We start from the raw sequence: 12,731 nt of genomic DNA on the forward strand, positions 1-12,731 counted from the left end.
AATGGCGTTACGCGACTACGGGTTACGTACACGTTCGAATCACACATTTTGTACCGTGGGGGTAAAAACGTAATTTCTCTCCAGAAAGGCAGTTGTACCGTTGTACGTAGACCAACATCATATATATATACACGTTGGTAGTTGGTACATACACTTCACTTCCACCTAATCGGTATTAACTAACGCATTTATATTAAAATCAAAAAACAAAAAAACAAAATCCGAAATCACGCAAAGCCACATACTCGTGAAATCACTTTAGCTTCTTCTTCATTTCTCAATCCCAATCTTCTCATTTCCAAACCCTAATTTTACTCATCCCTTCCAAGTTTCTACGTTTTTCTCCACCGATTTGCTCTGTTCAGGGAGGATTTATTTGTTCGGGGTGCGGTGCACTGCAAATGCAGCTGATTTCTCGTTAGTTTATAGCTCGGCGTTTTCGCTTCGTGATTACTGATTTTTTTTGTGGAAGGATTGTAGCTTTGATCCGATCGGATCGAAGAGTATCGAAGAGCTAGGGCTGCGTTGTTTGTTTATTTAGGGGAGAGGAAGGAAGTATGCCGCTGCAAGATCAAGGGAAGAAGGTTTGTTAGGTTTCGTTGCGCGTGCTGTTTTGGTCTTTTGTTGGAACGTTGAAATGGAAATAGAAATTGTGATCTTATCTCCTTCTTCTCCGGAAGTATGGTGCTGATTTTTGTATTTCAAAGCTTTGTTTTGGATTATAGATCGAGTTCTGCGATTTCTCTCGATTCTGTTGTCATGGAAAAATTGCCGATAGAACCAGATTTTTATGATTATGGAGAAAGTTTGGAGTGAATTAAATGCTTCTGTTTGTCAAAATTGAATTCTCATATGACTAGTGGTTTTGAAATTCAAATTTCTGTCGGCTAGCTGTTGTTTTATAGGTTAGACAGCCGTACTTTGTTTGATTCTTTTGGAACTTTATGTGGAAAATATAGGATTAAGTCTTCTCACTATAACAAACGGGGGTATATATTGATGACACTGTTTACAGCTTCACGGTTTAAGCTATTTTTTCCATTGACAGCTTGTGGGGGTGTGATTGAATATACTTTTTTATTTTACTTTCTTCTTTCCTTGTCTCTTTGATCTTTGCTACTTTCATTTTTTTATATGTAAATTTGCGAATAAAAAGTTTTGCATCTTATTCTGAATTTGAACAGTATGTGCTTCAAAATGATAATAATGCTAATTTGTTGCATGGTCGCGTCACACTATTGTTTTGTCAGATCCTGAAGGAAGCAGAATTCTTTACTGACTATGGAGATGCGAATAGATATAAGATTCTGGAAATTATTGGAAAGGGCAGCTATGGAGTTGTTTGTGCTGCAATTGATACACATACAGGAGGAAAAGTAGCTATAAAGAAAATAACAGACATTTTTGAGCACATGTCTGATGCAATTCGGATTTTGCGTGAAATTAAGTTGCTACGCCTGTTACGCCATCCTGATATTGTGGAAATTAAACGAATCATTTTACCACCCTCTAGGAGGGACTTCAGAGACATTTATGTTGTTTTTGAGCTTATGGAGTCAGACCTTCATCAAGTCATAAAAGCTAATGATGACTTGACACATGAGCATCACCGATTTTTCCTCTACCAGATGTTACGGGCACTTAAATTTATGCATACAGGTAACATATCCACTGCACTCGCGGGATACTATAGATAAAACCTTTGTCTGTGTTTTTCGGTTTCATCATGGAATGTATTGTTTGAATAATTTATTACTTGTCTTTCTTTTGTTAACTAATGTTTTTGCCAGCCAATGTATTTCATCGGGATCTCAAACCGAAGAATATACTAGCAAATGCCAACTGCAAACTTAAAATATGTGATTTTGGACTAGCAAGAGTGGCTTTCAGTGATGCTCCAACAACAAGTTTTTGGACGGTACATAGTTTCTGTAGAATTCATTATAGGATTAGGGCGTCTCTGTTTCTTTTACTTTTGCATTAGTGACGAAGGGGTAAACTTTCTGAACGATTTGTTCTGCTTGCAGGATTATGTTGCTACAAGATGGTACAGGGCTCCAGAGCTGTGTGGTTCTTTCTTCTCTAAGGTAATAAAACATGGCATTTTATCACCTTCGTTCCTTTCTCAATTAAGATTTGACTGCAAAGTTCCAATGTTATGATTTACATTTAAACAATCAAATATCATTAATCTGTGGAATAAGAATATTGGGCCAATGTTGTTAAAACAATTTCCTTGCAAATCATAATTGGCCCACAGGACATCTTGAGTTATTAATATTGGAATTTCCTTAGTGATTTAAATTTTGTGCTGGTGATAGAAGTTTGAAAGGATTTAGTTCTTATTATGTATCTTTATGTCTTAGCTTCTGATCATGTCTAGTGAAATTAGTAGTGCCGTAGATTAAAAAACAATTTTTGTTCAGGGAGGGCTATTGAATTATCCTGGAAGTTGATATTTGTATTCTTCAGAGGTAAATTGTGTCAGGTGGTTTTTCATAATGGATTTGTTACTTTATTCTTCTGAATTCTCATTTATCTTTTTCATACTTTCTTGCAGTATACTCCTGCAATTGATATTTGGAGCATAGGCTGTATCTTTGCCGAAGTCTTGACGGGCAAGCCTTTGTTTCCTGGTAAAAGTGTTGTGCAGCAGCTGGATTTAATTACTGATCTTCTTGGGACACCTTCATCGGATACAATTTCTGGGGTACTGAACAGAAATACCTTTATGTAGATTATTTTTGTGCATAATACTCTAAAAACTATGGGGCATAATGTTGTGCTCCTGGATGTAGGTACGTAATGAGAAAGCCAGGAAGTATTTGTTGGATTTGACAGAAAAGCGCCCAGTGCCTTTTACTGAGAAATTCCCAAATGCAGATCCTCTGGCTCTCAAATTATTGGAGAAGATGTTGTCATTTGACCCTAAGGATCGTCCAAGTGCCGAAGAGGTACTTGGTGCCTGAATAGATCATGATATTGCTTTTAATCCTTAGTATATCATTTAACTTTTTTTAATATAATATCAGTCTGTACTTATTTTGGTTTATTTGGACACTAGGCGCTATCTGATCCCTACTTCAAGGGGCTGTCTAAAATTGAGCGGGAGCCATCTTGTCAGCCAATCTCGAAGTTGGAATTTGAGTTTGAAAGACGAAGAGTGACAAAGGAAGATATTAGGGAATTAATATTCCGGGAAGTATTAGAGTACCATCCTCAATTATTGAGGGATTACATATCAGGAAACGGTGGCACGAGTTTTCTCTATCCTAGGTGCCAAATCATTCTTAACTTTTCGATGCTTATCGACATTTTGATATGATTCTTACTTTGGTGTATGTGTTTTTCAGTGCCATTGGTAATTTCAAGAAGCAATTTGCTTACCTTGAGGAAAATATTGGGAAAAATGGGCCTGTGATTCCTCCCGAGAGAAAGCATGTATCTCTTCCAAGGTTGACGTTTAATTTCTGGATTCATGTTTTACTTGTTGAAGGAGCAACTTTCTTGGCTGTTTTTAGGGGAACAAGGCCTTGATCGTTTTTTTTTGTCTGACTTTGTGCAGGTCTACCGTAAATTCCTGTCCAATTCCTCCAAAACCAGTAGGAAATAGTTCAACATTCGATAGTCGTCAAATCACTGGAGAAATGTCAACTGCCGCCATTTCAGGGGATATATCGAAGGTTATGCGGCCTCCACCAAGGGCGCCTAATGGTATTGAAAGATCCCTACCTTGAACTAACGTGTTTTTTCATAGTAGACCTTTATGCTATAAATTTCACCCAAGGCTTTAAATTTGTGGCCACTAAACTAGGCTTGTGATGTGTTTGTGTAGAGTCTATTGTCTTTTATATGCTAACGAGCTCTTTAACCGTTGCAGCAAAACCAGCAAGACCAGCTGGGCCTGTTTTACCTTATGAAAATGCCAGATATGTGAATGATAGTCATGATGGTAGGATATATGTCCAGAATTCCATCCTTCATCAGTCGGTCTCTCCACATTGTTATCACAGAAGTAACCCAGGGAAGTATAGTCGGATAGCATCCGAGATGGAAGCATCTCAGTTGAAACAAGCAGTTAAATCAATAAATGGCACGGGTCTTGAGATTGATTCCAAAGGACAAGCTCAATACACCCCATCTAAGTTGAACTCCTGCACGAGTTTCGACATGAATAGCAATCCATACTACCGGTCTCAAGTGAAAGCAGGAATGTTGAACGGACGAATTGCTATTGATGCGAAATTGTTGCAAGCACAGAGTCAGTTGGTTGCAGCGGGAGCTGCTGCTGCTGCTGCCCGGGAGGTTGGTGCCGTTCAACTCGGACTTACATGAGAGATGATTCGGTTGCATGATGATGGGTTTCCTTTGTGATGACTCGGGGCAAAAGGGGATTATAACCGGCTCTCGACGTTGCTTCATTATGATCTGTTTGTGAGAAAGAAGGTTGTGGCTTAGTCTTCTAGTTTTAGTTCATTGTATAGCAACCCTTCATTTATTCATATATCCAATCTTCTAAATTGCTACTGGTTTACACCGGGGTCGTTTGGTGGAAAAGATAGATAAGACCAATTATGATAAGAACACATATTAAGTGTATAAGTCAATCAAGAAAAATAAATAAGTAAAATCTCAAATATTGAATCAATATATATATGTACAAACATTTGAAAAAATGATTTATTTTACAAACTTCTAAAAGTTGAAAAAATTGAAAACTAAATGACGAGAACTATTCTTTCATTATGCTCCTTGCGTTTCACTATAAGTGATCATTTTCATTTTTGATATGTTCTACTCTAAATGACACATTTCTAAAAATAGAAATATTGTTCTCTACACTTTTCCCTCTCTCTTACTTATTCATTTCACTTGACTTCCAAAACAACACTGCATAAAATTCCGTGCCAGAATAGAAATGATCCACTTAGAGTGGAAGTGGAATGAAGGAAGTATCATCCTACATGACTCGGTGTTATTTTTGAGTCAACCTATCAAGTCAGGTTGCAGGCTATTTTATTCAGGATTACTTGGGTGAATTTTTTTTTAGATTATAAATTTTCATTCGAATGGTTGAACTATTCGAGTCAATTTATGGATTTCACACGAAGTAGGTAGATATCACGTTGGAATTTGAGAGCGGATCCATCACACATTTTCAATTATTCTTCATCTATTTTTATATTCTCATGGTCCCATTAAAAATGAAAGGTTCTCCTTTTTGGGTTGTCCAATTAAAAATAAAATGTTCTAAAAATGGAAGCAATACTCTCTCTACCTTTTCATGTCTGTTACTTCAATCTCTCTTCATTAACTCACAAAATAAAGCTATATAAAATCCGTACCGAAAACTAAATCAAAATGTTTCATACTAGTAGTAGTATTTAATTGGACGAAATGAGTATTAATTCTTTATTTTGTCTTATATGAATGGCTCTTATAAATTGTTACCTAGAGCTGTCTTAGTCTTAAATGACAATCTATCTATAAGGAGTAATTCTTAACCGATCAAATAGATTTTATTCAAAATCTAACAGTGTGACAGTGACACCCTAACTAACTATCTAGCTAGCATGGCTAATATAGCATGTAGCTATCTGCACAAATGAAACCTAAGATCCATAGGATTTAGTATTAAAAATTTGTTTCTTCAATCTCGTGAAACGATATTAAGAAGCCCCTCAAACGGTAACTCATTAAATTCCCAACGGTGATCTCACATGAAAACAATTCCCACATCACAACGTCGAAATAAAATTATTCGTGAAAAAATTCAAAACAAGAGAAGAGTTTGAGAGAAATCTCACTAAAATTTCAAGAAAATGGAAGCATTGTGGAAATTAGAAGACAAATGGAACCTCTCAACCCAAAAGGCCATAGCCATATTCACATGCGCCTCATTCCTACTCATCGGGGCGTGTTTCGCCGCCGCCACGTGGCGGCGTCGGCGGCGGCGCGTGCACCAAGAGGCGCCGCCGCCGTCGAGGAGGAGCGTGGAGGTGCTGTTGGGGTCGGTGGGGTGGAGCCGGCCGCGGAATATCGAGTGGGAGGAGATCCGGCGGCCGGTGCTGGTGAAGAGGGAGGGGCAGAGCCACCACGACTCGGCCGCAGCGGTGTGGCAGCGGCCGATTTTGATGGGAGGGAAGTGTGAGCTGCCGAGGTTTAGTGGACTCATTCTCTATGATCAAAGGGGCACTCCACTTCACCAAGGAATCATGTGCAAACAGGTCCATTTTATATGTTCTATAAATTAAATAAGTTGGGAATACTTTTGTCGTTTTTGTTCAACCCTTAACCTAGGCGAAATATGCGATTCGCTTAAGGTCTAGGCTTAAAGGGTCCCAAAAATGTCTACTATTTGAGTCAAGATTCATAAAATGAAAGGATCATAGTAACAAGGTTGATTTGTAGATCACAGAGTTATTTCTAGTCGTTGTTCACTGACAATAATCTTAGCAGTGGACGACAAAGATTTTAATATGTAAAACTAGTAAATATGGATAAAAATTAATTAAAATAAGAGTCTCACTTTCACTTGACTCGGGTTTTAAGAATGGTAATAGAAAGTGAATGACAAAAGTTAGTAGAAAGTGAACGATTAAAGTTAGAAGAAGGTGAGTCCTACTTTTACAACTTCCTTCGTCCCAGGTAGTTGAGTTGTAGATTCTTTTTTCGGCAAGCACTTTATTTTAGTTCATACTTTACTCTCTCTTTCTTTCTCATACCTTATTCTATTCTTTCCACTTTAACTTGTAATATTGTATCAATTTCGTAAATTATGTGTCTAAAGAAATGGCTAAAGTATCTTGGGAAAGAGGAAATATTAGTTTTATACTCCCTCCGTCCCACGTTACTTGAGTCACTTCTTTTTTGCACTCATTTTGAAAAAATAATAATAAATAGTTAAAGTGGAGGAAAAATAAAGTGAAAAAGAGAATACTATAAGACTCTTCTTTTTCGCACTCATTTTGAAGTATTATTTTTTCAAAACGAGTGCAAAAAAGAAATGACTCAAGTAACGTGGAACAGAAGGAGTAATTAATATAATATGAGAAAGATAAAGATATTAGAATAAGAGGCTCATTGTAAAAAATAATAAAAGCCAAATGGAACAATTATTTATGGATGGTTATAATGGTACATTGAGATAATTAATGGCGGATAAATAGGGAAGATGAGCATATATCCTTTGTTGTGAATTTTGTCGCAAGGAATCCATCCTCATGTTAACTCATTTTTATGGATTTGATATATGAAACTAGGTGTACTCCAGTGATTATGAATATTACTCTCTTTGTTCCACAATAATGAGTAAAATAAGCTGGTGGAATGTGAGACATACTTATCATTTATATTAAAAACGAAATAAGATTCTTATTATGAAACGGATGAAAATAATAAAATAAGACTTTTATTATAGGACATAGAGTATAAGAATTTGACACTTCTATGTTGTCCAAATAGCTAGAGACAAATGAAATAATTTTTCTATGTTAGAGCATCTCCAACCATTCCACTAAACTCAAACCCATTTTAGTGTAAATATCACACTAAATATTGATTTTACTCCAATCATTTACACTAAACTCAAATTTAAAAGAATATTCTCTAAATTATGCCTTTTTTACTCACAAAATTTGAAAAACTTTTAGGTTTTGGTTTAGTGTAAACCTAAAGATAGGTATTTTTTTCTCAAAAACCAAAAATGGGAATTGGTTTTGGAGTACTATTGAAACTAAATACCTATTTCATTTTAGATTTTAGAGTACCCTTGGAGATACCGATGGTACAAAAGATGTGTTTGTTAATTGTTTTTTAATTGATTCGAATATAATCATATACTTGTATTAAAAAAGCAAACTGCCATGTAAATAATGTGTTATTATTTCGAATTAAATAAACATGTGATAACAAAAGATGATTTTTATGCATTACCACATTGTTCCTACTAATTAACATACCTTTATTTGGGATTTGTAGGAGACGATGCAGGCTCCAACTACATTGAGGGACTTGCTATGACTTTGGTGTATTATTTTAATTATACTTTGCAGAGAGTTTTGTCCTAATCAGGTTAACATTCAACCTATGATGACAAAGTGGTTTTTATTAGAAATGAAAAGTTTATCCCTTTTCAAGTTTTTGTTCATGTGCCATTTTCTAGCTTAAATTTTAGAAGTCAATGGTTTTTAGATTTTATTTATTTTAGGTTATGTGAAATTAAATCTATGATGACAGAATGGTGGAAATAATTGATTATAATTGTAACACCCTCTATTTGATTATTAAAATCGAATAAGAGGTGTTACGCTTTGATGGATACTACCTCCTATTAGAAACTTGCCTTTTATAAATTATTAGTGTCACACCCGTGCGTTGCACAATTCTACTATTGTAATTCTGTGTTGTGAATTAATCTATTGATCAAAATGACACAAAAATCACAAACACATTTATTAGAAAATTAAAAGTAAATAAATTTAGAATTAAATCAAATTTGATTAAATACATTTAGATTTCTATTATAAATAACCACACATTATCCACAATTCTATGTTGTGAATTAATCTATTGATCAAAATGACAAAAAAAATCACAAACACATTATTAAAAGTTAAAACCATATACAATAAAATACTAAAATACTACTACTTTAATATTAAAATCACACACAATAACGCATTTAATTTTAAATTAATTCAAATTTTGAGTCTCTTTATTCGAAGGCTTGTAGCATATGAATATGATGTAACAAAGTCTATGTCAACAATCTTCAATAAAAATGTGAAACCATAACTATTACATAATAATTCTTGTACTGTAAGAAATAAAATAGTGATAAATTATTAGCAGATCCAAAATAAATACTACTGTATACTATCAACAATCTTTAATCTTGTGGTAGTACATACAAAATAGCAATATTCGGCTGAAAAGAAACTGTAACTTATATTTAATTTTTATTTCCATAAAGAAAAAAGAAAATAGACCTATAATCTAGCCTTAAAAACAGCCTCCTAGATTACACATATATAAAGTTTTACTATTTCCAAACAGAAAAATAATCTTATAATCAGCCCATACACCACTATACACATTTATAACAGTAACTCATTTTTGCATATATGGACATTTGAGAAATTTATATATACACACAATTAAACACTATTACTACATGTTACCCTAGCTAAAAAATTGCTCGATCTCATTATCTTCTCCAAATATTTATGTATCTTCTTTTTTCCGGTTGACAAACTTATTCCTATCCAATATCTGCTTGTCGACCTGTTCAATCAGGTACGTCTCTCTCTTCCTCTATTTGATAATAGACAAAGAAACTTGAATGTAAATGAAATTTTCAAAAAATTGAAAAATAAAAATACTGGAATCACGATAGTTCAACACTAAAATCATAGATTTTGTGCAAAATTGTAAAAAGAAGCTAGAAGAATGAGATGCCTTTTGCATAATAGTTGGAGCTATTTCAATTCAACAATGAGTTGCAGTATTGTTGAAGTTGCCCCAATTAAAAACGAACTAAATTCTTCGAGCTTTCTCACCGAACTAAATTCTCTTATGGGACGTAATCGAATCTGAATTCGTGTTTCCATGAATGTAAATCATCATTGTACAAACAAATTTATAGCAAATTGGTAGCTTTTCGCCTTCTTAATAACTTTTTGAATACAATGCCATTTATTTTATTATAAAATCAAACTAATAGTAATAAATGACTTTTAATTTTTGGACATTTCAAATCATAATCATTAATAGAAATCAATTTTATTTCTAATAGATGTTGTCTGGCTATCATAGCAACATTTGAATAAAAAGCGTTTAGTCATGTGGGCATTTAATGCATTAGCATGGAAAATTAATATTACTGCATAATAACCTTAAAAATTTCTAAACCATGATTGGAAAAATTAATTTTTTTACATAGTGGAATGCATTTATGCATGTGAAACTGCCGCATAGGATTACAAAATTGTATCTAAAATTATTACTCCTACTACATAAATTTAATTTAATTGTAATGACACCCAAAACTTATAAATTATTTAAAATTTAGCTCAAACTCGCATTTTATATATGTATAGATAACCATGAATTCTAAACCTTATATTTATTTTTATAGTCTATTTTATAAATTTGGAATATTACAATAAATGCCAATTCTGCTTCTAATTCTTATATTTTATTTTTGTATTCTATTTTTATAAATTTTGGTATTACAATAAATGTCAATTCTGCTTCTAATCCTTATATTATTTCTATTTTCTATTTTTATAAATTTGGGATATTTTAATAAATGCCAATTCCGCTTCTAATCCTTATATTTATTTATGTTTTCTATTATTTTAAATTTGGGTATTGCAATAAATGCAATTCCACTTCTAATCCTTATATTTATTTCTAGTATTTTCTATTAATATAAGTTTAGGGTATTACAATAAATGTTAATTTCACTTCTAATTCTTATATTTATTTTTATTTTCTATTTTATAAATTTGGGTTATACAAATTTTAAAGAGTGCAATTGCAGGTGGATATATATAGGGCAGACTTTTAGAATGTTATTGCATGTGCTGGGGCTAGAAGAAATCCTGATGTGACAGGAATAAAATAGGGATGGCCGGATTTATATGGCTGATTTACACTTTTGTGAATGCCTTAATCTTTTTCCTTTTACTGTTTTCATTCCTATATTTTATTATTTTCATTAGTATACACTATACACACATATGTGTATTCACGGACAACCACAATAATACTCCTTCCGTTTCACAAGAGTATGGACTTTTAGTTAAATACAAGTTTTAATGCACAGTTGATAAAGTAAGAAAGAGATAAAAAAAAAACTAATTGATGTATTATTAGTGAAAAATGAGTTGCGTCTCATTAGAGAGAAAAAAACTATCCAAAATTAGAAAGTGCATATTTTTTTGAGACATATTGAAAGATAAGAGCGCATGTTCTCAATTTTGAGATTCAGTCTCATAAATCAAACACACTACATCTTTTAAATGCAAACCGAACAGCCCCTTATTTTAAAATTAACTAACACTTGTACATATAATATACTAACACACTAAAATTATAATCCTTATATTTATTTTTATTTTCTATTTTATAAATTTGGAAATTAGAATAAATGCCAGTTCCCCTTCTAATCCCTATATTTATTTCTATTTTCCATTTTCATAAATTTGGGATATTACAATTAATGCCCACAAATTTCAACTCCTATAAATACCCCACCATTTCTCCCACTCAAAAACACTACATAGAGTTGAAAATGAAGAAGGGTGTTGCAGCCTTGTTTGTGATGGTTGTAATGGCAGTGGCGCTGGTTCACGACACCGCAGCCATGACCTGCAACCTGTTGGAGCTCGTTTCGTGCAGCGTGGCGATCAAGTCGGGGGAGAATCCGTCCGCGGAGTGTTGTGCTAAGCTCAAGGAGCAGCAACCGTGCTTCTGCCAGTACATCAGGAACCCTCTCTTGAAGCCTTACGTAGACTCTCCTAATGCTAAGAAAATTGCTGCCGCCTGCGGAATCCAGCCTCCGACTTGCTGATTTCGTAATTCTTTTCTGTATTGTTCCAATTTTATCAGATGTCTCCAAAGGGATATATATCCTCTTCTTAATTCTTATTTCTAATCACGGATTATCGAGTTTTGCTATATTTAGCAAAGTGCAGTTGTGACAGTTTTGTCCTAATTAGGTCATGTTAAATTAAACCCATGATGAGAAAGTGATGGAAATAATTATGATTATAAATGCAATAATTTGTTATGAAAGGATTATTATTAGAAATGAAAGTTTATCCCTTTCAATTTTTATTTCATTTGCCGTTGTCTAGTTTAAATTATACTCCCTCCGTCCCATTTTAGGAGTCCCGGTTTACTACTTTTAGGCGTCCCATTTTAGGAGTCCCGGTTGGAATATTCCATTATTGGTAATAGGCCCCACATTCCACTCACATTTTCCCACTCACATTTTATTATAAAACTAATATATACAAGTAGGACCCACATTCCACTATCTTTTTTCACCAACTTTTCTTTATATTTCTTAATACCCGTGCCGAACTCAACCGGGACTCCTAAAGTGGGACGGAGGGAGTAGAAGTAAAAGGTTTTTAGATTTTATTTATCTGAGTGAACTGCACCAGAGGGCCCTAACTTTTCGACTTGTTTCACCAGATACCCCTAACTTTTAAAAATCCCACCAGAGGTATCTAACAAAATATATAATCACAAACCTTGTTTTTTCAGACCATAAAACCCTTAGGGCTTGAAAGGGCAAACTGGACATTTTATGACGCCGCCCCTGCATCTCTCACCTGCTGCATGTACTGTAGATGACGCGAATCCGGATGTGACAGACACATCAAATCCTTTGTCCTCTCTGTTCCACAGAATGCAGACGGACGCCACCTAAACCTCCATTGATATTTGAAAAATAAATTATAACACTTGGTTTTTATCTTAATTTCCTATTTCCCTCCAATTCATTCTCACTTCAACATTTTCTTCTCGCACACTCACCACATTTTTCGACTGTGAATTTCGACTCGCCATTGTCATCAATCATCAATGCCTCCAAAACGGAAGCGATGTTCCGCTGGAGCGTCCTCCTCCGGGTCGTCACGGCGCAAAAAGAAGCCTCCAACGCCACCGTCTTCATCACCATCACCTCCGTCATCACCTAGGATAGTCGACGTAGA

The 12,731-nt window shown here is 34.3% G+C and overlaps 2 protein-coding genes and 1 pseudogene across 2 annotated transcripts; all 3 read left to right on the forward strand.

Annotated features, from left to right (window-relative positions):
- Positions 1–180: 180 nt before the first annotated feature.
- On the forward strand, positions 181–4,534 carry LOC125201281 (mitogen-activated protein kinase 15-like). Its single transcript, XM_048099327.2, has 10 exons — positions 181–584; positions 1,251–1,659; positions 1,791–1,918; positions 2,028–2,087; positions 2,561–2,710; positions 2,799–2,954; positions 3,065–3,276; positions 3,354–3,455; positions 3,566–3,714; positions 3,881–4,534. The coding sequence occupies exons 1-10, from the start codon at positions 558–560 to the stop codon at positions 4,333–4,335; spliced, it is 1,848 nt and encodes a 615-aa protein (XP_047955284.1). The 5' UTR covers positions 181–557; the 3' UTR covers positions 4,336–4,534.
- Positions 4,535–5,646: 1,112 nt separating this feature from the next.
- LOC125189039 (uncharacterized) lies at positions 5,647–8,230 on the forward strand. Its single transcript, XM_048086208.2, has 2 exons — positions 5,647–6,227; positions 7,981–8,230. Exons 1-2 carry the CDS (start codon positions 5,823–5,825, stop codon positions 8,020–8,022), a joined length of 447 nt encoding a protein of 148 aa, XP_047942165.1. The 5' UTR covers positions 5,647–5,822; the 3' UTR covers positions 8,023–8,230.
- Positions 8,231–11,299: 3,069 nt separating this feature from the next.
- LOC125203110 (non-specific lipid-transfer protein 2 pseudogene) lies at positions 11,300–11,842 on the forward strand (annotated as a pseudogene).
- Positions 11,843–12,731: the final 889 nt, after the last annotated feature.

This window comes from Salvia hispanica, chromosome 2 (genome assembly GCF_029641045.1).
Source record: "Salvia hispanica isolate PSC_SH4W2 chromosome 2, Shi_PSC_v1, whole genome shotgun sequence".
In the NCBI taxonomy this organism is placed as follows: Eukaryota; Viridiplantae; Streptophyta; class Magnoliopsida; order Lamiales; family Lamiaceae; genus Salvia; species Salvia hispanica.